The sequence below is a fragment of the Myotis nattereri genome, assembly GCF_964212035.1.
Source record: "Myotis nattereri genome assembly, chromosome: 7".
NCBI classification, from domain to species: Eukaryota; Metazoa; Chordata; class Mammalia; order Chiroptera; family Vespertilionidae; genus Myotis; species Myotis nattereri.
In genome coordinates, this window is record NC_138082.1 from 3,734,288 (window position 1) to 3,759,142 (window position 24,855).

A 24,855-nucleotide genomic window follows, 5' to 3' on the forward strand; every position below is an offset into this window, starting at 1 on the left:
GCTAAGGATGTCCAACTGCAGCTTAGGCCTGCTCCCTACTGGCAAGTGGACATCCCCCGAGGGCTCCAGGCTGCCAGAGGGATGTCTGACTGCCAGCTTAGGCCCAATTCCCCAGGGAGCGGGCCTAAACCAGCAGGTGGTCATCCCTCGAGGGGTCCCAGACTGAGAAAGGGCACAGGCCAGGCTGAGGGGCCCTCCCCCTCCCACCCGAGTGCACAAATTTTTGTGCACCGGGCCTCTAGTATAGATATAAAAATAGATATACCATAATACACCCATGTAGGGTTTTATTTTTCAAAATCTAATCACAGTACACATATTGTTATGCATTACCTTTTCCCCTCCACATGAACTTGTTCTCTTATCAATGGATGTTTATCTCCCTCATTTAAAAAATCATTTATAGACTTCTTTACTAATTATACACTAACTTATTTAATAAATCCCTTCTTCTTTTTATATTTAGGTTGTTTTCTATTTTTAAAAAAATCTTTATTGTTGAAAGTATTACATATGTCCCTTTTTCCCCTCAGTAACCCCTTTCAGGCCACACCTGCCCCAGATCTTCACCACCCTACTGCCTGTGTCCCTGGGTTATTTAAATATGCATACAAGTTCTTTAGTTGATCTCTACTCACTCACCCACTCCTGCCTTCCCTCTGAGATTCGGTTGCATACGTCTATGTCTCTGGATCTATTTTGCTCATCAGTTTATTTTGTTCATTAGATTCCTCATGGGAGTGAGATCTTGTGATACTTGTCTTTCTCTGACTGGCTTATTTCAATTAACATAATAAACTCCAGGACCCTCCATGCTGTCTCAGAGGGTCAGGGACATTCTATCCATTGGCCATAGCAATACATATTAAGAGAAAAAAATTACAATATTAAAATCCTATACCTGCCCAAACTATCCTATCTAATAAAAGAGAAACATGGTAATTAGCCGTACCTCCACTACCCTTCCCATTGGCGAATCAGGGAAATATGCAAATTAACTGCCAGCCAAGATGGCGGCCGGCAGCCAGGCAGCTTGAGGCGGAACATGAGGCTTGCTTGCTTCAGTGATGGAGGACTCCAACATTCCCCACCTGCCATTGCCGGCCTCTGAGCTTGCAGTTTGAAACATTGTTACAAATATAGAAGCTAAACAAAATCCCAGAAACCTGCTTTCAGCCAGCCCGGATCTCAGAGCTAGAGTTGAAACAGTGTTTTGATTATAGAACCCAAACAAACCAGATACCTGCTTTCAGCAGCGGAGGCCTAAGAGCTGGAGCCAAGCCTCAGAGCTAAAGCTTGCCCAGAATAAAAAAGAAAAAGAAAAAAAGGAGCGGTTGGGAGCTTCAGTTACCCGCCAGCCTGAAAAAAGCCCTCAGCCCCTCACCCAGACTGGCCAGGCATCCCAGTGGGGACCCCCACCCTGATCCAGGACACCCTTCAGGGCAAACCAGCCGGCCCCAACCCGTGCACCAGGCCTCTATCCTATATAGTAAAAGGGTAATATGCCTCCCAGCACCGGGATCAGTGTGACAGGGAGCAACGCCCAAACCCATGATCGCCCTGCGGCTCTGTGTGTGACGGGGGCGGGGCCACAACCTCCCTATCCGCCCTGCTCTGTTCGTGACAGGGGAAGGCACCCCAACCCCCTGATTGCCCTGTGGCTCTGTGTGTGACAGGGTGCGGCGCCCCAACTCCCCCCCCCCCAAACGGGCCCTGCTCTGTGTGTGACAGGGTAGAGCCATAACCTCCCCATCGGCCCTGCCTTGAGTGTGACAGGGTGCAGCACCCCAACCCCCTGATCAGCCTTGCTCTGTGTGTAACAGGGGACGGTGCCCCAACTCCCCTATCGGCCCTACTCTGTGAGTGACAGGGCGGAGCTCCCCAACCCCCTGATGGGCCCTGCTCTGTGCGTGACGGAGGTGGCGCCGCTACCTCCCCATCGACCCTGCCTTGAGTGTGACAGGGGGCGGTGCCCCAACCCCCCAGTTGGCCCTACCCTGAGCGTGACTGGGGGTGGCATCACAACCTCCCGATCCGCCCTGCTCTGTGCATGACAGGGGGCGGTGCCCCAACTCCCCAATCGGCCCTGCTCTGAGCCCGGCCAGGGGCTGCACCTAGGGATTGGGCCTGCCCTCTGCCACCCGGGAGCAGGCCTAAGCCAGCAGGTCGTTATCTCACGAGGGGTCCCAGACTGCGAGAGGGCACAGGCCGGGCTGAGGGACCCCCCATTCCCTCCGAGTGCACAAATTTTTGTGCACTGGGCCTCTAGTATACTATATATGTGTATGTATATATATGTGTGTGTATATATATATATATATATATATATATATGAAAAATATTAGATATTTTTGGACATGTAAAGTATCAGAAAGTTACCTTCTGCTTTTCTTTCTGGGAATTTACTTGAGGGATCACTAACAAAATCAAAATAAAAGCACAACTGCATCTCAGGGGAATTTAAAGTATAAAAACATAAATGAGTAATCAATCCAGTAACATTTAAAGACCAGAAGATCATAGTGAAACCAAAATGTGGGTGTCTGAGTCCGAGTTCGTTGACTTGCGAAATCTAAGAATGAAGTCGCGGACAAAACTGGTTCACGGACAAAACCGAAGTTTATGGAGAGAAGCCAGTCCCGGGGCAGGTGCAGCCGGGATTCCAGGAGCGGCCCGTGTCCGGAGCCTCCTTTCCAGGTTACAGTCGGGAGTAGCTTAGTATCCAAGCAGAAAAGCAGTGGGGAAAAAACGTAGGAAAAGATCATAGGGTAGACCATATACATATATAAAGTTTCTGTAGCTAAAAAAAATACAGATGGAAGGAAAATGCAAATGACACCTGGGAAAGATTTGTACAACATACATTGCAAAGAACAGGGTTTCTGTCACTTGCCAGGGCTCCAATCCTGGCGAAGTCCAATTCTCAGCCTCGTCTGTGTATAGATGTTCACAGATGAATTTGTCTGAAGAAAAACACAAAACTCTGTGCGCTAATCTAACTTTCAATTTACTATTGTTGCTTTCAAGTGAGACTTTAGCCCTGCTCTGAAATTGAGATACATTTCCCTAGTTCACCCACTCTCCCATGTTCCCTGACAACCCCTTTCTCACACTTCAGACTTCCAGCTTCTCCTCTCCATCCCCCCTCTACACCGATGACCTTTAAAAAAAAATTTATTGATTTTTTTACAGAGAGGAAGGGGGAAGGAGAGGGATAGCGACTTAGAAACATCGATTCAGCTGCCTCTTGCACGCCCCCTACTGGGGATGTGCCCGCAACCCAGGTACATGCCCTTGACCAGAATTGAACCTGGGACCCTTCAGTCAGGAGGCTGACGCTCTATCGGCTGAGCCAAACCAGCTAGGGCTACACTGATGATCTTATTTCATTCAGAAAACAGTCGCAACCAGAAGAGATTTTTCACCCACCCATCCACCATATCATCCCATGCACTGGCATCTCCCCTGTGGTTACAGAAGAACCTTCTAGGCTCCCATCAACCCCTTCCCCAGGGCACTTGCTCTCACCCCTTCTCGTCTATTCAAGGACAAGGATGTGTCTCCAGAAATCGCCATTCCTCTCTGTCCCTAACTTCAGCCTACAGCCAGGATCCTATTTTCCGCATCTTACCTAGATCATCTCTTGTCCCACTTTCCCCTCGAGTTATTGCCCTGTTCCCCTGCTCCCTGTGCAGTAATCACCTTAAAAGGAGCTATCTCTACTTGCTTCGGCATTTCCAATTCCTCCACTTCCGTTCTTTCTTGAACTCAATCCCTTCAGGCTTTTACCTCCACCGATTCCATTACAATTGCTCCTGCTTGTTGAGGTCACCGATGACCTTCATTTGTGCTAAATCCAAGCATCAACCCTCAGTTTTATCTCACTTGGCCTGTCAGCAGCATTGGGCACAACGAACACCACCTCTTCCAGAAACATGTGACTCCGCTGGCGCATCCAGCCTGCCTTTCCTCACTGTGTCCCTCCTTTCTCATGCCTAAGTCACCTCCTAAAATCACCTCTCGAAGAACCTTTGACGGCCCCCCAAAACGGTCCCACTTCTGGTTTTCCCCATTTCAGTGACTAACGGCGCCATCGTCCAGTTACTCAGACCAACAATCGAGAAGTCGTATTTGACTCATCTCATTTTCTCTTACTCCACTTCCAACCAGATGGAGAATCTATTGGCTCTGCCTTCAGCATCGATCCACATGCCGATCCCATTCCACCACCCTCAGTGCTACCACCCTGGTGCAGGCCTAATCAAAGAACCACCTAACGGGTGGATTTTCCTGCCTCCATCCTTGACCCTTTATTCTCCACCCAGCAGTCAGAGGGAACCTGGTGAATCAGATCAGCAACTCAGGACTTTGCTGAAAACATTCCAACAGGTTCCGTCTCGGCGTAGAAGCCAAAGTCCTCCTCTATGGTATGTCCCCCTCTGGTCCTCACCTCCTGCACGCCTTGCTCACTGCGTTAGTCACAGCAGCCTTCCCACTGTTCCCAGGCAGGGCCAGGAGCGTGGGCCTTGTCAGTGGCTCCCTCCCTTCCTTTGTATCTGCACTCCACCACCTTCCGGCCCCCGCTCTGCAGCCATTCCTGATGAATCCCTAGCCCTTCCTTTCCTTCATTTTTCAGCTTAGTACGCATCACCCTCCACTATACTATATAGTTTTACTTATTTGTCTGTTGTCTGTCTGCTCACATTAGAGTGTAAGCTCTATGAAGTCAGGGCTTTTTGCTTGTCTTCTTTTGTACTGATGCAGTCCCAGTGCTGGCACATAGTAGTTGTTCAATAAATGTTGGTTGAATAAATTAATTTAATAAATATACAAAGGACAAACGGAGTGTAAAGCTCTTAAAAATTCCCGAAATGTAATTTTATAATATATATACGAAGTCTTAAGCTCATACTCAGTAATTTCACTTTTAGAAATGTATCTCAATGAAGGATTTCCCAAGTGAATATAAAGAAGATGCTATTCCAGGGTATGCGCAGGTATGTGGAAAACAAGGAAATAGTATAAAAAAATCTCTTCTAACCTAGACACTGGATATCAGATAGTATTTATCATTATAGGGATGTTTTGTGCAGCTTTTGTTGTAAATATTACTAAACATTATTTATGAATCTTTCGGTTAAATATTTTTAAAGAATATTACAAAATGTAGGGAGCAGCTCTGTGGGAGGTGCAGCAAGTGCTGCCAAAACAAGTGAAACTCACAAGGACATTATAACTATGTTGACCACTACCTTGTTTTTCTCTGATTATAAAATAAAGCTTCCGCTTGCTGGCTGGATCCTTCTCTGTGGCCTCATCCAGGCACAGGAGATCCACCAAGCCCCAGCTATATTCTCTTTGTCTGTCTTTTCTTTAATCCTTCGCCACCCCCCCCATCCCCCGCCCACCCCCAAGCTTACCCAGCCCTTGGCTGTGTGGTACGGCACAACAAAAGACTTTTTTTTTTTTTTTTTTACCTTGCCAGTTGTGCTAAAAGTGGACTACATAGCTCTATAACGTGAGAACACTGTAGTTCGTGTTAATTTTTTTATTCTTAGTTTCACCATATCACCATTCAAGATGTCTGGCAGCAAACAGCACTTGTTTTATTGATGTAATAGTTTTAAATGGGTGGGTAGTGCAAAGAAAGTGAAAATGAACTTTGTGATCCCAGAAATCAGAACCTGGGAGTGAGCTTGGGGAGTGTATGCTAAGCAGGACACAGGTACAGGCAAACCTTCATCTGTGAGAACTCCTAACTGGAACCTTGTGGGCCAGGAGCCTAGTGGGTGCCCTCCTGTATTGGAGCGGGTCTCACTCAGCATTCTGTTCTTTACATGAAGGAGCGATGTTGCGGTTCTAAGCATAAGCCGCTCATCATCTCAGAATAAGCTTGTGTTTGGGCTGTGAATATGAGGAGGCCTGCAGAGCAAGACTTAGAAGGAAGCAGGCCGTCTTGTGAATGTAGTCAGGGATCAGCAATGTCAGCATTCTGACCTAACCGGCTGAGACGAGGGATGGATTTCTCTATTTCCCTGAACGGTGATTTTAGGGAAGTGTATCTGAGTGGCAAGCTGTTCTTCTGGACACCCGTTCTCTTTTTATTAGCCACCGCCCTTGCGGAGTGACCTGGCCCGGGCCGAGGAGCTCCTACACTGCCCACACCACCTTGTTTCTCAAGGAGGCCTTCAGTTTTGGTAAATGAGAAAGCACTTGGTTTCCATTTCCTTTCTGAGAACTGCTAGTTAGTAGGGAAGGAAGTAGGTATTTGGCCCAAGTCCTATCCTGTCGGGGGAGGGGGGCTGGGCTGCTCCTCTGAGCACCAGCTTCTGCTTTTGTGGGGCTTGGTGTCTGATGTTTATCTCTTCTTCGTAAATGTCAATAAAACTGGTCTGAGCAACCCCACCCAGTCCCCTCTCTGGGAACAAATGGCTGAGGGTGCAAGGAATGGCTGGCTTTCTTTGTCCAAACTTGGCCACAACTCTGCTCAACATTTTTTTTTCAAAATATGTTTTTACTGATTTCAGAGAGGAAGGGGGAGGGAGGGAGAGAGAGAAACATCAGTGATGAGAGAGATTCATTAATTGGCTGTCTCCTGCATGCCACACACTGGGGATCAAGCCCACAACCCGGGCATGTGCCCTGACTGGGAATTGAACCCTGACCTCCTGGTTTATAGGTAGATGCTCAGTATTCTTAATTGGTTCTCTGCCCACTGTTCATTTTTTAAAGATCTTGTCAAACCTTTCTTAAAAAAAAAAAAAGCTTTGCCAGTGGATGAAGAATATAACTTTGAGGAAAACCCAACTACAGCATCAAGTCCTGTCAGGTGGTCATGGTAGAATTAGGGCTTCTGATTCGGACGGGGGGTCTGTGGGAGCCTGAGGTTGGGTATGGCTCATTAACGGACATGCTTCGTGACTTATTTGATGTTGAAATCACGCTTCTACTATTATTTTACACCACTTTCCAGCATGACAACAAATTCCTGAGCTGACAGGTCATGGGAAGGCATGCAGGAAACTTACATGCATAGGACCATTACTAAGTGAAGGAAGTCATCCTGAAAAAGTCAACACTATGAAGATAATGAAAAGATCAGGGTTGCCAGAGGCCAGGGAGAGGAAGGGAGGACGAGGAGGCACACCCCTCCTTAGGGCAGTGAAACGACTCTGTAGACTCGAATGGTGGGCCTGTCATTCATCACACATTTGCACCAGCTCATAAACGCCACAACCCGAAGCGTGAGCCCGAAGGTAACCCATGGCCTTGGGTGATAGCAATGTGTTAATGTAGGCTCCTCCACTGGACGCATGTGCCAGGCTGGTGGGGGACGCTGGTCATGAGGGAGGCTGTGTGCGGGTGGGGTAGAGAGCATGTGGGAGATCTCTGTCCCTGCCTCTAAATTTTGCCATGACCCTAGAGCTGCTCTCCAAAATAGCCTATTTGGGAAAAAAAAAAAGCATAGAGAAGAAAAGCAAATGGGTGCAATCAGAGAGAGGAAGGGCAATGGAAAAATAGGAAGTTTGCAAAGGAACTGAACACCTTCTCTACCCGCCTGATAGAGTGGAAAGTGCAAGTCCAGGCCAGGAGACCTGTGCTGAGGGCCTGCTGGCTCACCAGCTGCGGGGCGAGCCCCCCTGGCCTTGGGGCCTCCATTTAAAGGCGGTTAGGATGAGACAGTCCTGGTTCCAGGCTGGCAGCTAAGGGCCACCCCTTCCCCGATTTCTCCTTCACCCGACCAGCCATCCTGGCTAGAAGCTGCTCTTAAAGGACAGCGTACGGCAGCCGCCGGACTGAGGCCGAAGTGGAGGATTGAGCTCAGAGGGTAAGAAAGCCAAAGAGCCTGAAGATTGACAGGGAGGGGGCCCTGGAGATTGATTGACAGGAGGAGCCCTGAAGATTGATTGACAGGGAGGAAGGCCCTGGAGATTGATTGACAGGGAGGAAGGCCCTGGAGATTGATTGACAGGGAGCGCAGGGCGCAGGCAGAAGGAAGACGAGGCAATGCCAAACGGACGCGGCGCCGGCGGCGGAAGCGGCGGAAGCGGCGCTGAGAGCCAATTGGCAGGCGGAGGGGGCGGGGCCCCCGTGCCGGGCGGGCGGGGCGCTGGGCGTGTCAATGGGTCTTGACGTCACAAGGGGCGGGGCGCGCGGGGGTCTCTCGGCGGCGCGCGGGCGCACTGAGCAGTCGCTGTGTGGGACGCGGGGCAGCAGCAGCGCGGTCTCCGCTCCCGGTGCGCGGTGACAGCCGGTCCTCCCGGCGCCCGTGTATGTGAGCGGGACTCGGGGCAGAGGCGTCCCCGCGCTCTTTTTTCTGCCTTTTCTCCCCGAGGAGGGAGCCCGCACTCGCCTGCCTGCCGCCCCTTCGGGAGCGGGCTGGTGTGCGGAGTGGTTCGTTTTGGGGTTTTTTTTTGCGGTTTTTTTTTTTTTTTTTTAGGGCTCACTGCCATCCGGGCTGGTCTCCTGGGTCCCCGACTAGTCGCTTTCTGCCCCTCGTGCCGCCCCCGCCCCAGGTCGCCCCTGGCCCTGCCCCGGCCCCGGGGGTGGGAAGCTGGTCCCGCTCCCCTGACCCGCGCCGCCGCAGCCGCCCCGCACCCGCCTCAATATGAACGGGGTCAGCGACCCGCCTCTTTTTATAAGAGATATTAAGCCCGGATTGAAAAACTTAAATGTCGTCTTTATTGTCCTGGAGATCGGTAAGTGAGGCCGCAGCCGCCCGCAGCCCCTGTGCGGCGCGCGCGGGGCCGGAGGGACTGGCGCCGCGGCCGCCGCGGGCGGAGGGCTCCCCTCCCCCCTCTCCTCCCTCCCCCTCCCCCACCCACGTGGTACCGCCTCCCCTCCCCCCCGGGGCTGGGATCTGGAGGCCAAGCCTCGCCCCACCTTCAGGCGCGGGGCGCTCGCCGAGGGGCGCGGGGAGTCCTTGGAGAGCCTCGTGGTCTGATCGCCGCCCCCTTTGGCTTTTCAATCCCTTAGGACGCGTGACCAAGACCAAAGACGGCCACGAAGTGAGGTCCTGCAAGGTGGCCGACAAGACGGGCAGCATCACCATCTCCGTGTGGGACGAGATCGGAGGGCTCATCCAGCCGGGGGACATCATTCGGTTGACGCGGGGGTAGGTGTGCGGGAGGGGGGCGGGGCCGGGCTTCCCGGGGTGCAGCCTGTGGACCCTCATGTCCCAGAGCTCCTGTCTGTGCTGCGGGCCCTTGGATGCTCTTCCTGGAGGGCGGGCGGCGGGAGGAGGGGGCGGCCCGGCCCTCCGTCGGGTCAGGTCCGGCCAGGACTCCGGGCTCCCGCCCCTGCCCTCCGACCTCCGGGCGCAGGTTGGATCGATTCTTCAGAACTGCTCTGGGCCCACGGAGTGGAAAACAGATGGAGAAGATTCACAGGCCCATAGTTTACCTTTCTCATACATTATTTATTTAATCTAGTTGTCGGTCTTTCTTCCTCCCTTTTTAATGACTTAGGAAATCCTGCCAGCATTTTTGTGCCTCGTTTATGGACAGGGAACGTGGACCATATCTGGAAGGCACCTTCTGGGACACGAGTGCTCGTGGCCTGCGCTGTGCGGTACCCAACCCAGAATGATGCGCAGGGAATGCTTGGCCGAGAGACCTCTGGGTCTTCGTCCAGGAAAGTCAGAAGATTGGCTTTTAAAAATACTTTAGCGCGATCTTTTTGTTTGAGAGTTAGACTGCCTTTAACATTTTGCCAAGTCTTTACAGGAAGATAAAAGGCCAGAAGAGGGTCTTTTAAAAAAAAAAAAAAAAGACTTTGGAAGTCTGGTCAATAGAGTTGTAACGTGTTGGCCATAACTGTAGGAAAAGTGGGTGGGAGTTGGTGCTGGAAGGAGGACCCCAGAGCAGAGTTGGATGGTAACTGAAGGGGGGAGGCCTTGGGTAATCTCTCCCAGGCCTCAGCCGCAGGAAGTGAGGCAGTCTCACCAGAGGAGGAAGTGGGAGTCAGGATTTAGACATTTGATTCTCACCCTGACTCATGGTGACATTGTCTGTTAAACATCCACATGAGCATGCCTGCCTGGGAGGGTGTGGTCAGGGTTCCCATAATTAAAGTTGTTTTGGCTGCCAGCGCATCTTATCTAGTGATTTACAGCATCTTATGCACTGTAAACAGCACCTCCTTCCGAGTATTTCATACTTCTTTTGTAGTCAGAGAAAGTTCATAGATGTGTCCACCCAAAAAACTGGAAAAACTAGATTCAGTCGCTGTCTAGTACCTATAGGACTTTTAAGGAATATGGTTACCAAGGGGTACAAGTTAAAGGGAAATTCAAAACTAAAGACACTGTTACTACTGTTTCCTAACTTCAGTGTGACCTTGAAGTTAGTGTACGTCCTCAATGTGCTCTATAAAATGGGGATCATTGTACCTTCCTTCCTAACATAATGCAGCCGGCAGTGTCGGGCCCATGGTGAGGCCCTTACATTCTGGTTGAATCTAAGAAAAGTGGCCTTTGAAGAAAGGTATCCACTTAAATAGAGGTAATTTGAATATTGATATGTTTATCAGAAAACCCTGCAAATGTCCCTCTCATTCCTGAAACAAGTGAAATGTGTTCATTGCAGTAACTTCAGATTTTTCTCAAAATACGCATTCATTTTTTACTTAGTTAAGGTGAAATAGTGCACTGCCTTCTAAGTCACTTCTTCTCTAACATCACATGGGTGAATGGTATCCTTAATAAGTGACCCGTTCCTATAAATGAAGATAAATATATGTGGAACTAGCAAGTTTTTATCACCTATGTTAAAAGATGAACTATCACGCCGAAACCAGTTTGGCTCAGTGGATAGAGCGTCGGCCTGCGGACTGAAAGGTCCCAGGTTCGATTCAGGTCAAGGGCATGTACTTGGGTTGCAGGCGCATCCCCGGTGGGGTGTGTGCAGGAGGCAGCTGATCGATGTTTCTCTCTCATCGATGTTTCTAACTCTCTATCTCTCTCCCTTTCTCTCTGTAAAAAAATCAATAAAATATATTAAAAAAATTAAAAAGAAAAAAAAAGATGAACTATCACTATACATAAACAATGTTTAATCACAACTACTCATTCAAAGTCATGAAGTTACTGGAGAAGTTGTACAAAGAACCTCTGGAAACCAGACCTTAGGCTGGTTTTTATAATATTGATTAACTTACAGTTTTTTTCTCAGATATATGTGTAGGGTTATTTTATCTAATGATTTTGCCTGCATTCAAAATTGTTAAGAGTAATTGTTTACCCAAGTTGGTACTAAACATTGCAAATTTGAAAAGGTAGATGTGTGAAAGATTTGTGATCTTAGTTTTTTTAGCCCCTGGATTAAATTTTACCAACTTTTTTTTTGTAGCTTGGGAACCCTGTGTGGTTTGTGGAGGTAAAGGAAAAGCAATTAGATCAGTTTCTGAGCAGACCACGTAAATGAGTATAAGAGAAAACACTAGTGTGTTGATTTCCTATTTGTCCTGTGATTAAAAATAATTTCTGCTTGGATCTCTGCAATTATAAGTTCTTTTGTTAACTGACCCAAGATGTGATCTTGGGAGTGTAACCGTGCTTGCTTTGCAAAAAGACCTGTTTCCCAGAGTTATAGTTTAGATGATTATGTGAGAATCTGGCAGTAGAATTTTCTTTGTATTTTTCCTTAGTAAGTAACAAGTTAAAGTTAGGCTCATGAATTGTATTGGATTTGCTACGGTAGACATACCCACACCCAATACAGAAAGTATAGTATAAAGACTTCCTCGATGACGTATTTCTACAGAACTGATGTTGCTTTTCTCTCCAGGTATGCATCCATGTGGAAGGGGTGCCTGACGCTTTATACTGGAAGGGGCGGGGAACTCCAGAAAATCGGGGAGTAAGTACCTTTTGTGTAATTGAAAAAAATTACAGATTTCTACTGACATGACTGGTAGGTATAAACGGCAGCCTTTTCCTTGGCTTGTTCACGACTGGCCTCCCGCGTGCCTCCAGCAGCCTGCCTGCGGGAATCTTGCCGTGGACGGATCAGTGGGACAGCTGTCCATATACGGTTTGGGGAATGAGCTTTCTCCAGTGTCATTAGTGCCATTGGAAGTAGCTTCTGTCGTCTAGTGAATTGCCAGATAAGAAACTAGGTGTAAGTTGTGGCCCTGAGTTGAAATGTCCTTTTTCTCTGTGTGTGGGTGAATGTGTCCTCCTGCTACCAGGACCTGCAGCAACGCCCACTGAAGTGCTGTGTTTATCCGCAGGCTAGGTACCTACTGCACAGGCACTGCAGGCTTCCAGGCACTACTTGCTGCTTGGTAATCTCCACCCTGACTTGGAGGAGCCATCCTCTCTAGGGGTGTAAAGGTAATGCAGCCCCCAGGCTCGTCAGACATGTGGGGGGTACTCGTAAGCTTGGGTGCAGGCACTACATCCAATCACAAGTCCATTCCGCTAGGTTAATGCTTGGACATCTGCTTCATGCCCATTAAAGTAGAGGATATTTGAAGAGAAGCAACAGTGGCACCCAGCAAACAGATAGAAATAAAGAAAGGAAAATTCTCTTCCTTACTGCAGGGTTAAGATGCTTTGCGTGGAAAAATAATCTTGCCAGCTTTTTTCTTTTTTAATATATTTTTACTGATTTCAGAGACAAAGGGAGAGGGGGAGAGAGAAACATCAAAGATGAGAGAGAATCATTGACTGGCTGCCTCCTGCACGCCGCCTGTTGGGGATCAAGCCCCCAACCCAGGCATGCGTCGACTCCTGGTTCAGGGATCGACGCTCAACCACTGTGCCATACCAGCCAGGCTCTTGACAGCTTTTAAAGATCAGAAACTGGCAACACTCTTTGGAGGAAAATTAGGATTCATTTACGGTTTATGTTTGCATTTAGAGTATTATTGGAGCAACGAAAGGGTTTCACATCAGCATGACTGACTGCAAGATTAGGGTCCTGTCCTGACCTTTCTGTAGAGAGAAGAGTCTGTCATAATGGAGGTCAGTTGGAAGAAACGCTGGAGGACACTCCGTTCCTAGGGTCCGCCTAGCATTTACAGAAACCAGTTCTCAGTTTTTATTTGTGGGGTGAGGGGCTTGTGTATAATGTTAATATAGCCCACAGCCACCTTATAGGAGGCACTGGGATGAACTGTCATTGTGGGAGCCTGTTGTCTGTACTGATGCCTCAGAACCCACTCCGAACCTTGAATGGTTATCTTTGCAGATTCACAGTGCGTGGTCCACAGGGGCCTGGATGACAATGTGTGGATGGGTCAGGGCTAACCCATCCCCAGTCCTGGAGGACCCACTCTGGAACCCCGAGTCCCCTGGTTCCGTGGCCTCGGCCTGTGGGAGGACAGGACAGATGTGTGTCTGTGTCCTTGCTCTTTGTCATGGTTGGTTTTTGTCGTCCAGAAGACGACTTAAAATGCAGCATAGAATGTTCCACACAGTGTAGGCAATCACATAGTTGATGCTTTGATGGAACATAAGCACTTAGGACGTTACTGTTAGAATAGAGTTAGTTAACATGTTGCTTTTTAGTTAGTTCGTTTGACAACTAAATTCTTCATTCCTGTCACACATATTAGATAAAGAAAGGTGGATTATTTCAGAAGTCGTGTAACTTCTCCTGTATTTTCTTCCAGGTTTTGTATGGTTTATTCAGAAGTGCCAAATTTCAGTGAACCCAATCCAGATTATCGAGGACAACCGAACAAAGGGGTAATTAAAGTCTGCTTTTATGACAAGGCTCATTCTGGCTGGCTGCCATCATTCCATGGCAGGATTGTCATACCCAGGGTCTAATGAAGACAATCTAAGGAGTCATTTAAAGTCCTTTTTAAAGTCATTTCTGTTGTGTTTGCTTTGTGAGTTTGAATGTGTCTGTAGTGTCCAATATTTAAGTGTCTGCCATTTAGCACTTTGGGGAGTGGGGAGGACTATCAGGAAGTAAAATAAAATGAAAGGTTTGGGAAACACTCATGAATATTTTGACATTGAATGGACTTGGATAAATATATTAAAAATTTGTTTAAGAAAACCTTAAAAACTAAAAAAGGGAATGGACACAACATGTTATAATAATGTACAGGTGTGTTTTTGATTTTTAGTCTTCATTTGGTTAAATTGAAATTTTCTTTCAGGCACATAGCGAGCAGAAGAATAATTCCATGAATGGTAATATGGGTACAGGTACATTTGGATCAGGGGGTAAGATTTTTTTTTTTTTTTTTTCATAATTGCCATCAGGTGTGAGAATTCTAGAATATATATTTTATGAAAGCTAGAGAGGAAAAATTTGTCATTAGGCATAAATTAGTTCTAAAAGGGAACTACTGGTAACCAGGGAATTCCCGAATAGCTGATTTTCTAGAAAGCAGACACCCTTTAAACTAATTTATTGAGCTCATTCTGTATGGAAACATCTGGGCCAGTTCCTGGGAATAGTGGTGAACGTTGGCTAATAATATAGAAGTGCACGTTTCGGAGATGTGTCATTTCGGTAGCCTGGTGACTGACGGGCAGAATTCCTGGTTATTTTTATGCACCGAAAGCCTTTTATCTTCAGACTAATAGCTCACCTTCCTTTTTCACATGCCGATCGCTGCCCCTTTAAAAGATTAGCCTTTATCCTTCAAATACCCTTAAACCATGTGGAAGGTTTTTTGGAAGTTTGGTCCTTAAATAACGGAGGAGAAGTCTTTTGTGACCAGGGTTCATTTCGAGTGGCTGTTACTCATTTGAGCTGCTAGCTGGTCCCCGCCCTGTGGGAAACGTCTTTAAAAAGTTAGAATCACGTTCTCTCGAGTCGTTATTTGCCGTATGTGAGCCCAGTGCCAGGACTCACAGCCACTGCCCTCTCTCGGTCTTCCCTTGTGCTACTGTAGGCAGTCCTACTCGACCCGCTTCTCATTCTGTTGCCCAAGTTGCTCTTTTTTTCCTCTTCCTGTTAACACAGCATCAGGTCAGGGTTGTTTCCAATAGTCACATGTTCGAACAAACCCAGAACTTAATGGGATTTCCCCCAGGAGTTGAAAGGCATTTGTTTTCCCCAATAGGACTTGTAAGCATTAATAAGACCATGTGTGCGACTGCAAATAGGTGCACCCCTATAGACCAGTATCTGAAAATGTGATGGATTTTTATATTCTTTTTTAGGAAACGGGATTCAGCCCGGCCCAGAACCACGGGGATGCCAGTTTTCCTTTGCCGGTAGAAGCAGTGGCCGGGGGCCTGGGACTCCGCAGCCAGCTGGAGCAGCTGGCGGTCAGACGGGCACGGCCACGATAAGTAATGGCAGGGACCCTCGGAGAGCCTTGAAAAGATGACCGGTGCCAAACACCCACATGTAGTTTGTGAACTGCGTGCCCTACTTGAACACTCACTGCACTTTTATTTGTGGTTAACTGTGAAAGCTTCTTTGTCGGTTTCCTTTTATGTTGTTGGTTTGTTAACAAGAATGGCTTGCTTTTATAGCAAGACGGTTAAGCTGCTCGAGTCTCCTATGGAAGAATGGGAACACGTTGAAAAGTAGGGGTGTTGATTTCTAGAGCCAAAATGTCTTTGGGTAGCCTCAACAGCCTGTTCCCGTCCACGGGGGAGCTACCTAAGACATCAGCATTACAGCCTCTGTGAGTCTGTCTTCTGCGGACAGTTTGTAATATTTAAAATAAGGCTTAGTGGGAGCTGTTCTCTGTCTTAAAGTCAGATACTGCCAACTAAAGTGATAACCACCAAAAAAAAAAAAGCCACCAAAAACTTAATCAATGCTAACAGTGATTTGTGAGTGTCTGTGACTTCTGGAATGACTGGCTTCTTCACCGAGTGACTGCTGTTAGGGTTTTCCAAGGACTGAATCATCCTGAACTCCTGTTTTATTACCAAAAAACCATATTATTTGTCAGAATTATAGACCAGAACCCAATCTGTAGTATAACAAATGATTTTTAGAAGAAAGCTGCGTTCACTTTATTTCAGTCACTCTTTGTTATCATCCTTGTGCATTGCACGGAAGGAAAATTTGAAGCTGAGGCCTTGATTATTTATTTTTTTGAAACTATCACGTCAAATATTAAAGTATAATTTGAAGGCGGTATAAACCTAATAAACATGGATCTGATGATAAAAATTATGGGAAGTAAACACAGGGAAGGCAATTCAAGTTGAACCCATGGAGAAAACAGCAATCTATGTTACAGGGCCCTAGGTTCTGCAGAAACAGCCAGCCTAGGTGCTGCCTTTATTTGAAGGGTGTGGTGTGTGTAGTGTGTGTGACGTATTGTCAAAGTTCCTGAACACAGATTACAAAGCCTTATCAGCAAAAGCTAAAACATGGCTCTCTCAGAAGAGAAGACAGCTTTATTCAGAAATGTTAAGAGTTTGCTTCTGTGTTGTAATCGCTCCCCAGGTCCCCTCTCTATTGCAGGGTGGATAACTGGTCAACCTTCCTTTGTGAGAATCCTACCCTTGATTATGTCTTGAATAAAAGTGTGCATTCATGGTAACAGACCTACTTCCTCTGCTCTTCCAGTGACCCGCAGCGAGAGCCCGTGCGTGTGCCGGCCGTGGTAATGGGGGCTTCACCCTGAGGCTGCCTGGCTCTGCTTGGCTGCTGTGTCTCTGTCCCTACCTCACATCACAAGGAATTTAAGGCGACTTTGTTTTTAAAAAATTCCATAGTGTGTGACTATAAAATCTGTGCCAGATTATGTATTTGCTCTAATTGAGTGTATGTAACAAATATTTCAGAAACATTGGAGCATGTATTAGGCAACTGTGAGGAGAGTTCGGGGTAGACGAAATCATGAACCATCTCAAGACGTTTACCGGTATGGTGTGTAGCACATGGGTAACGGGTTTATGTATGCACAGTATGCACAAGGTGGGGCAAAGCAGGGGTACAGTTGTGAGTGGGCGAAACCGTTTATTCTTGTGTTGTTACTGTGTTATTTTCCATATGAACAGCTGTAAACCTACCTTTGCCCCACCCTGTACTATACAAAGAAGTTTTTCCTTTATGTGTGATGATTCTAGTTAATTTGGCTTTATGACTAATATTTTCTTAAGATGTTCACAAAATTACAGAGATTATGTACAAATTAGTGTACAGGTTTTTCTTTTAAGTCAGGTAGTGGGAGGAGCAATAACTTGCTTGTGGGGGAATATCGTGTTACAGGTGGTTTTGAAAAGTAAGAAAGACCTCAGCTGGTGCTTTTGTAATCCACACTTGTCGTAATAATCTAACCTTGTTCTGTGTTTTGTATCCTCTATTAACAAGTTTCTTTTCTCTCAAGGGAAGCCTCTAAAACGCGGGCACAGTGAGTGTCAGTCCGTAAGGATCGCTCGCCTTGCCGCCTGCTGGGACGCGCTCAGCATGAAGAGGAAGAAGGTTCCCCGCCTTCCCCCTTCCTGGCGCTCGGCGTTCGACTCACTTTCAAACAAGTTTAAACACCTGAGAACAAGCACCACTTAGTACAGAAACACACGCTCCTGGGATGGTCCCATTTCATTGCCACAAAGCCGTTGTGAAGGGGGTGCAGTCGCCGCGCCCTGGTGGCCGCTGGGCTGGCCAGGTCTCAGGAGTTGCTGGGGTGCAGGAGGAGAAAGATGGAACCCCCCAGCCAGGGGACCTGCACTGGGGTGCATGCACTTCACCAAGTGCCCCTCGGGGTACCCACTCAGGCTCTGTCCCTGTAGCTTCAGGAATTCCGTTTTGAATGTGAGGACAGTTCAACTGGAGGGCACCCTGAATATTTGTAGTATTTGTCGCTTGTATTTTTATCATGTAACATTTTTTAAAAATATTTTTTTATTGAATTCAGAGAGGAAGGGAGAAGAAGAGAGAGAAACATTAAGGATGAGAGAGATTCATTGATTGGCTGCCTCCTGCACGTCCCCTACTGGGGATGGAGCCCACAACCCAGGCATGTGCATTTGACGAATTGAACCTGGGACCCTTCAGTCTGTAGGCTGATGCTCTATCCACTGGGCCAAACTGGCTAGGGCCATCATGTAACATTAAGAATGCTTAATTTGCTTGGTTGAGTAATGCCAATGGAATGATGGCTGGAAACAGATGTTAGTATAAAAAAAAAGTTACAATTTTTGATAGAGTGTTAAAGTATAGGAAGGTAGTTAACTGGCCCTAAGTCGTGTCCATAAAAGGTACGAGTTGAGCGTCTTACATCAATCGAAGACAGTGGCAGTTGTTGACATTGATAGAGATCTGACATTGCAATCACGGAAGCACGCTTTTCTGGCATCAGTAAGGTAATGCCTGCTCCACGCAGTTAGGTGGCCATGATTCCTTAGGTTCTTGGAAGTATTCGGAAGGTTCCAGAGACGACAACCCTGAACACCATGTGGAGACCGGGTCAACACAGAACGCTTACCTGTGCTTTTAATCTCTTCTCACCTCCGGGCTCATTCCTGGGATTACTTGCCCTACGATAGACTATTTTTTAAACCTATTTTTCCTCCTCTCTATTGTATCCCCTATCGCAGTGGTTGGCAAACTGGCTTGCGAGCCACATGCGGCTCTTTGGCCCTTTGAGTGTGGCTCTTCCACAAAATACCACATGTGGGCGCGCATGTACAGTGCGATTGAAACCGTGGCCCATGTGCAGAAGTCGGTATTTTGTGGAAGAGCCACACAAGGGGCCAAAGAGCCGCATGTGGCTCGCGAGCTGCAGTTTGCCGACCACTGCCCTATCGGATGAGAGTCTGCACATTTTTAGTAGAAAAGGGGGTCACAGTTGCCCCTACGTGGGCCCGATGGCGGGTAAAGGCAGGTGAGCTTGGCCATGATCTATCTGTATTGTCTCCTACATATTGGGGTGAACAGCCCCACATTTCACACGGTTTATAATGTTAGGGTTTGCTTCTGAGAAAGTCTGACATAATAGCACTATCATGTTAGGTAGGCCCTGAGGGGGAAGCTGGGAAAATAACTTCGAAAGTATAACCAACTTTTCTCCAAATTCCTTGACCTTTGCTTTACTAGGGATGCACCAGAGTTTATATTCAAATATTGGACCCAAATTATTTCAGGTTCCTGAGCTAAAAGGACCTGATGATGGGTTTTCAAAGCCCAGAGCACTGAAGGACCAGAACAGAGAAAATCCAGGCCAGACCATCTGTCCCATTTATTTCACATGGTTTCTCACTAAGAACACAGCTGTGCACAGTCTGGCGTAACCGGTGTGACGGAAAGGAAATGCACATTTTACTAAGTTTGACTATCAGACGTTTTGTTTCGTTTTCGTCTTGAAAGGCCTTGAGAGGCCCACCGTTTTACTGTGGCTGCCCAGGTGCCGGGCCTGGTGGCAGCTGTTGACGAGGATAGAGCCCAGGTGTCAGGCTCCACGGACACTGCAGTCCTCGCCGTCACACTTGGCCACCTCTGCTGAAGGGCCATCGACAGGTCTTTATTTTTTAAAATAGATTTTTATTGATTTCAGAGAGGGAGGGAGGGAGAGACATCAACGATGAGAGAATCATTGATCAGCTGCCTCGTGTACGCCCCCTACCGGGGATTGAGCCTGCAACACAGGCATGTGCCCTGACTACAGAACAATGCTCTATCCACTGAGCCAAACCAGCTAGGGCGGGTTGCCATGTCTTTAAAAACCAGTTCTTGACCCACTTCCAACCATACATTCAAGTTGTTTTACTCCATCCAATGTATGTTTCCGGACAGAGGAGTTAGTCCAGCTCCCTTGGCCCGCACACTGACTATGTTGAATGCCAAGAACAGCTACCACCTGCAGGAGATTCCCCCCAGGACTCCTGAGAGGCGTGGAATGTTCTCAGCTGTTCCGGGGGAGCCCTGTCTCCTGCCCTGGGTGCCTCCCTTAGCGCAGGAATAACCTCATTTGGAGGCACACGTGGAGCTCGGCTTTTGCCGCTGGGCGGCTAGAGCACCCCGGAGTTCTAGATGGTCAAGTGTGGGCCGCTGTACTTGGAAGCGGACGCCTCCCACGGGCAGAGCTGAGGGACAGCCAGGGGGTCCCAGCGGAACAGTGAGTGCCCCCCCGGGGTGGGGGGTGGGGGGTAGTTCTGAGTGAATTCGGCTCAGAGCATGCTCAATACATGTCAGCGTCGAGATCAGATTCCAGTGGAGTCACCTGGCTTCATCTGGGCCTACACAGATCAAAGTGAAAAGTTTCCCTGAGGTTTCCGTTAACACCTTTTAAAAAAATGGGTTTTCTTGTTGCTTATCTCGGCAAATGTTTGTCGCACTGCCTGCCTTCCTTAACAGCCCCCTCCCCCATTGCCTTGGTCCCTGCTTCATTACGGGTGATGCTGGCCAAGTGAAGCGTAGGTGGGCGCTCGCTCCTGGAGCTGCGTGTGCCTTTCCGCCCCCTCCCCGCCCCCCCAGGCGTGATACCTTCACCCTCCTCTCCAAAGCTCCAAGGGCCCTTTCTTTTGCCTCTAACTTGTTTCTATAGCTCACTTCCACTTGTGTGTGTGTGTGTGTTGCAGGGGGTTGGGGGGGGGGGCGGTTGGTAGGGGGGACCTGCCTCTTACAGACCCTAATCATGTTCTGCAGGAGGGGCAGCTGCAGTGAGTGTTCTCCACAAGTACTCCGCAGGCATGATTTGCCTGCCTCTTGGGGCGAGGTGGTTTAAACCTAACTAGTAGGTCCGGAGACCTCTGGCCTAAGTCGCTGGGCGACTTCAGATAGAGAACCGTGACACTGGCAGCCAGCACGGCTAGCGCCCCTCCGGGGGGACGGCTCTGAGTCCTGGCCTTCTCTTCACTGCCCAGGAGCCTCGTTAGGAAAGAACTCGGGGCGGGGGGGGGGGGGGGTGTGCATGGGCGCAGCTCCGAGGCCATGGGCGCCAGTGGGCGCTAGACACCTGCTGCCCCCCAGGGCTGGGTCAGGGTGCAGCGTCCTCCCAGGGGCAGTGGGAAGAGGAGGCCGGCGCTGGCCATCTCCGCGCCATCATCAGAAGGCAGTCTTAACATTTATAAGCAGTTCATTGCCACCAGGTGTGTGTGTGTTGAAGTAGCCAACCTTTCAGTCTTTGCTGGGCCCAGAAAGGTTGCTGACGATTTGCCGCATGGAGGGGTGAGTCGCGGGCACAGGTCTGATCCATAGCCGAGTTCCCTGAGCTCTTTCCCATCCCCCTTTGCCCCGAGGGGAGGGCGAGGGCACCGTATGGAGCTGCCAGGACGGAGGGCAGTGGCCACGAGGAAGGCACGGGCTTCCCACAGCAGCTCAGGATCGCTGCAGGCCCAGGGTGCAGTCGTGGTGTGTTTCTGAGGGCACTGGGGAACTTGCCCCAGCTTTATGAAAACGTTCAGACGTGCAGCAATGCTCCTGTGTGCTCACCACCGAGATTTCACCTGTAACATCTGACCATACTTGGTTTATCACATATCCATCTCGTTCGTCCATTAATCCAGTTTTTTGGATGAGGTGATTTTTTAAAATTGAATTTATTGGGGTGACATTGGTTCATAAAATTACATAGGTGTACAATTCAATGCATCATGTGTATAATGTGTGTGTACCACCCCAAGTTGTCTCCTTCCATCACCATTTATTCCCCCTTTACTCTCTCCCACCTCCTTCCAACCCCCTCCACCCGGCAGTCACCACACTGTTGTCTGTGTCTATGAGTCTCTTCTGTGCTTAGACCCTTCACCCTTCTCACTCAGCCCCGCTCCCTCCTCCCCACTGACAGCGGTCAGTCCATGAGTCTGTCTCCACTTGGTTGGTTTATTTTGTCGATTAGATTCCACATATTAGTGAAATCATGTGGTACTTGTCTTTCTCTGACTGACTTATCCACTTAGCATAATAATTCCCAGGTCCGTCCATGCTGTTGCAAAAGGTAAGATTTCCTTCTGTTTTTTAAGGCTGAGTAGTATTCCATCGTGTACATATACCACAGCTTTTTTTATCCACTCATCGGCTGATGGACACGGGCTGTTTCCAAATCTTGGCGATTGTCCAGAACGCTGCAGTGAACATAGGGCGCACATGTTCTTTTGGGTTAGTGTTTTATTTCGTGGATGGTTTCTTTTGCTGCACGGGAGCTTTTATTTTGATGTAGTCTCAGTTGTTTTCTCCTTAGTTACTTTTGCCCTAGGACAGCAGTTCTCAACCTTGGCTGCACATTAGAATCACCCGGGAATCTTTTTAAAATCCTGATGTCTGGGCCTCATCCTCCGGAAATTCTGTGTCTTTGTTATAGGGTGGGGCCATAACATGAGTAACAAAGAAACCGAATTTCCGGAGGATGAGGCCCAGAAATCAGGATTTTAAAAAGATTCCCAGGTGATTCTAATGTGCAGCCAAGGTTGAGAACCACTGCCCTAGGAGATGTATCCACAAACATATTGCTACCAGAGATGTCTGAGATTTTGTTGCCTACGTATTCTTCTAGAATTTTTATGGTTTCACGACGTACATTTAAGTCTTTAGTCCATTGTGAGTTTATTCTTGTGTATGGTGGAAGTTGGTGATCTAGTTTCATTTTTTTTTTTTGCATGTATTTGTCCAATTTTCCCAACACTGTTTATTGAAGAGACTATCTTTACTCCATTGTATGCTCTTGCCTCCTTTGACAAATATGAATTGAGCATAATGGCTTGGGTCAATTTCTGGGCTCTCTGTTCTGTTCCATTGGTGTCTATGCCTGTTCTTGTGCCAACTGACAAGTGCTGGCAAGGATGTGGAGAAAAGGGAATCCTCTTGCACTGCTGGTGGGAATGTAGACTGGTACAGCCACTGTGGAAAACAGTATGGAGTTTCCTCAAAAATCTAAATATGGAACTGCCATTTGACCCAGTGATCCCACTTCTAGGAATATATCCTAAGAAACCTGAAACACCAATTAGAAAGAATATATGCACCCCTATGTTCATAGCAGCACAATTTATAATAACTAAGATCTGGAAACAGCCCAAGTGCCCATCAGGAGATGAGTGGATAAGAAAGCTGTGGTACATTTACACCACAGAATAGTATGCTGCTGTGAAAAGAGAAGGATCTCTTACCCTTTGAGACAGCATGGAGGAACCTGGAGACTATTATGCTAAATGAAATAAGCCAGGCAGAGAAAGACAAATATCACATGATCTCACTCATATGTGGAATCTAAGAACAAAATAAACGGATGAACAAAATAGATCGAGACATAGAGACATGGAACAGACTGTTGAATCTCAGAGGGAAGGTGGGAGTGGGTGGGTGGGAAGAGATGAATCCAAAGGGGACATCTATAATACTTTCAAAAATAAAGATAAATTTTTAAAGAAAGGGAGTGTAGATCCAGCCCTAGGCTGGGGGGAAGATGGAGAACAGAAAGAAATAATTTGAGTAATTCACATTTTTATCCAGGAGTAGTCACTTCAAATGTCAACTGATACAGACTCAGTTAAATTTAGTCTATAGCAAAAGTACTCAATAGGAAAAATGAGATAATTGGAAACTCCCTCCCCCACACAAATTTCAGGAAAACATATGGTGAATTCCCCATTATTTGGGAATGGAGAACACTTTCCTAACAATGGCTCAAAAGCTAGAAACATTAAAGGAAAGATCAACAAATTAGACCGTTTGCTTGGTTAAATGTGCAAAGACAAATGATAAAAAGTATTTGTCACATCATTGACAAAGGACTAATATTTCTAATACTTAACAAGTTTGTGAAAGTAAAGAAGACCAATCACACTGTGGAAAATGGACAAGAAATATAGGCAATTTACAGAAAAGGAATGGCTCCTGAGCATATGAAAAGCAGGCTCAACCTCAGGAGAGAGGCAAGTGGAAATACCATTGCGACAGCATGACTCCCCTTTGGCAAAGTATAAAGTTTGAAAACACTCTGTTGGAGGCACTGAGACACAGGCACTGTCCTGCGTAGCTGGAAAGCAAACTGCCTCATGCCTAGTGGTGGTGGAGGGAGGCTTTCTTTGGCAATTTTACATTTGAATTTGCCCTGTGACCCAACAGTCCTGCCTCTGGGTCCATCCCTGTGGCGGGTGGGTTGCCAATACCGTTACCATCGTGCGAATCCGCTGCCTGCATGCGCCCCTGGCTAGTCCTCCTCGGTGACACGGCTGCTCCGTGTGCCCTGAGCCGGTAACGAGCCGCAGGCCAGCAGGGGACTGGAGAGGGTCATGCGTTGGGCTGCTCTCTGGTGATGCCCTGGGAACCCTGACAGCCCAGAGACCATGTGAGTGAGAGCCAGCCAGCCGCCGGGAGAGGCCACTTGAGCCCCCTTGGCCTGCAGCCTGCCGACCTCCGACCGCTGACCTCCGACCTCCGACCTCCGGACAAGTGAATGAGTCTGTCTTGGACTCTGTAGCTCTAACGGAGTTGCCAGCTGGCTTCCGTCCCAGGGGTGAGAGCAGCGGAAGGAAGGACAGGGCAGGAGACGGAGCTGAAGGATGCTGCCCTCTGCCGCCCAGTGGGAGGGAGCGTGCTGTTTGCAGCACCAGGTGAGCTGACATGACACCACAGGTGCGCCGGCAAAAACACGAGCAGACGTGTGTACGGAAGCCCTGGCTCACACCACAAGATGGGACAGCTCAGCTGAGACCCCCAGCGCGCTCCTCGGAGGGACACCCGCAGGCGCAGCGGAAGCCCCTCGCGTGCCTGTGTGAGCGCCGTGTGGGCTGCATGAAGAGAAGAAAGCAAGGCACATGGTGCACGTGTGAAATAGCCTACCTTTTAGTTCAGGAGAATGTGGGTCTTTTTGCTTCATATTTTTTAAAATGGAAGAATTGATAACAACGATATCTTCAAAGGAAGGGGGCACGGGTAGAAGCTAGACTTCGCGAAGCATTCCTTGTTTTGCAGATACAAGTTTAGAATCATGGAAACGTGTTACACATAGATGTAGACATACACATGCATATAAAGTCAA

General features: G+C 48.0%; 1 protein-coding gene across 2 annotated transcripts; it reads left to right on the forward strand.

The window, feature by feature from the left end:
- The first annotated feature begins 8,167 nt into the window (after positions 1 to 8,167).
- On the forward strand, positions 8,168 to 17,067 carry NABP1 (nucleic acid binding protein 1). Of its 2 annotated transcripts, none has more exons than XM_081095118.1 (6): positions 8,168 to 8,237; positions 8,977 to 9,115; positions 11,787 to 11,858; positions 13,618 to 13,693; positions 14,116 to 14,182; positions 15,131 to 17,067. In XM_081095118.1, the coding sequence occupies exons 3-6, from the start codon at positions 11,797 to 11,799 to the stop codon at positions 15,298 to 15,300; spliced, it is 375 nt and encodes a 124-aa protein (XP_080951244.1). In that variant the 5' UTR covers positions 8,168 to 8,237; positions 8,977 to 9,115; positions 11,787 to 11,796; the 3' UTR covers positions 15,301 to 17,067. The 2 variants fall into 2 exon arrangements, with proteins under 2 accessions (XP_080951244.1, XP_080951243.1); XM_081095117.1 differs by having other exon boundaries at positions 8,190 to 8,699.
- The last annotated feature ends 7,788 nt before the right edge of the window (positions 17,068 to 24,855 follow it).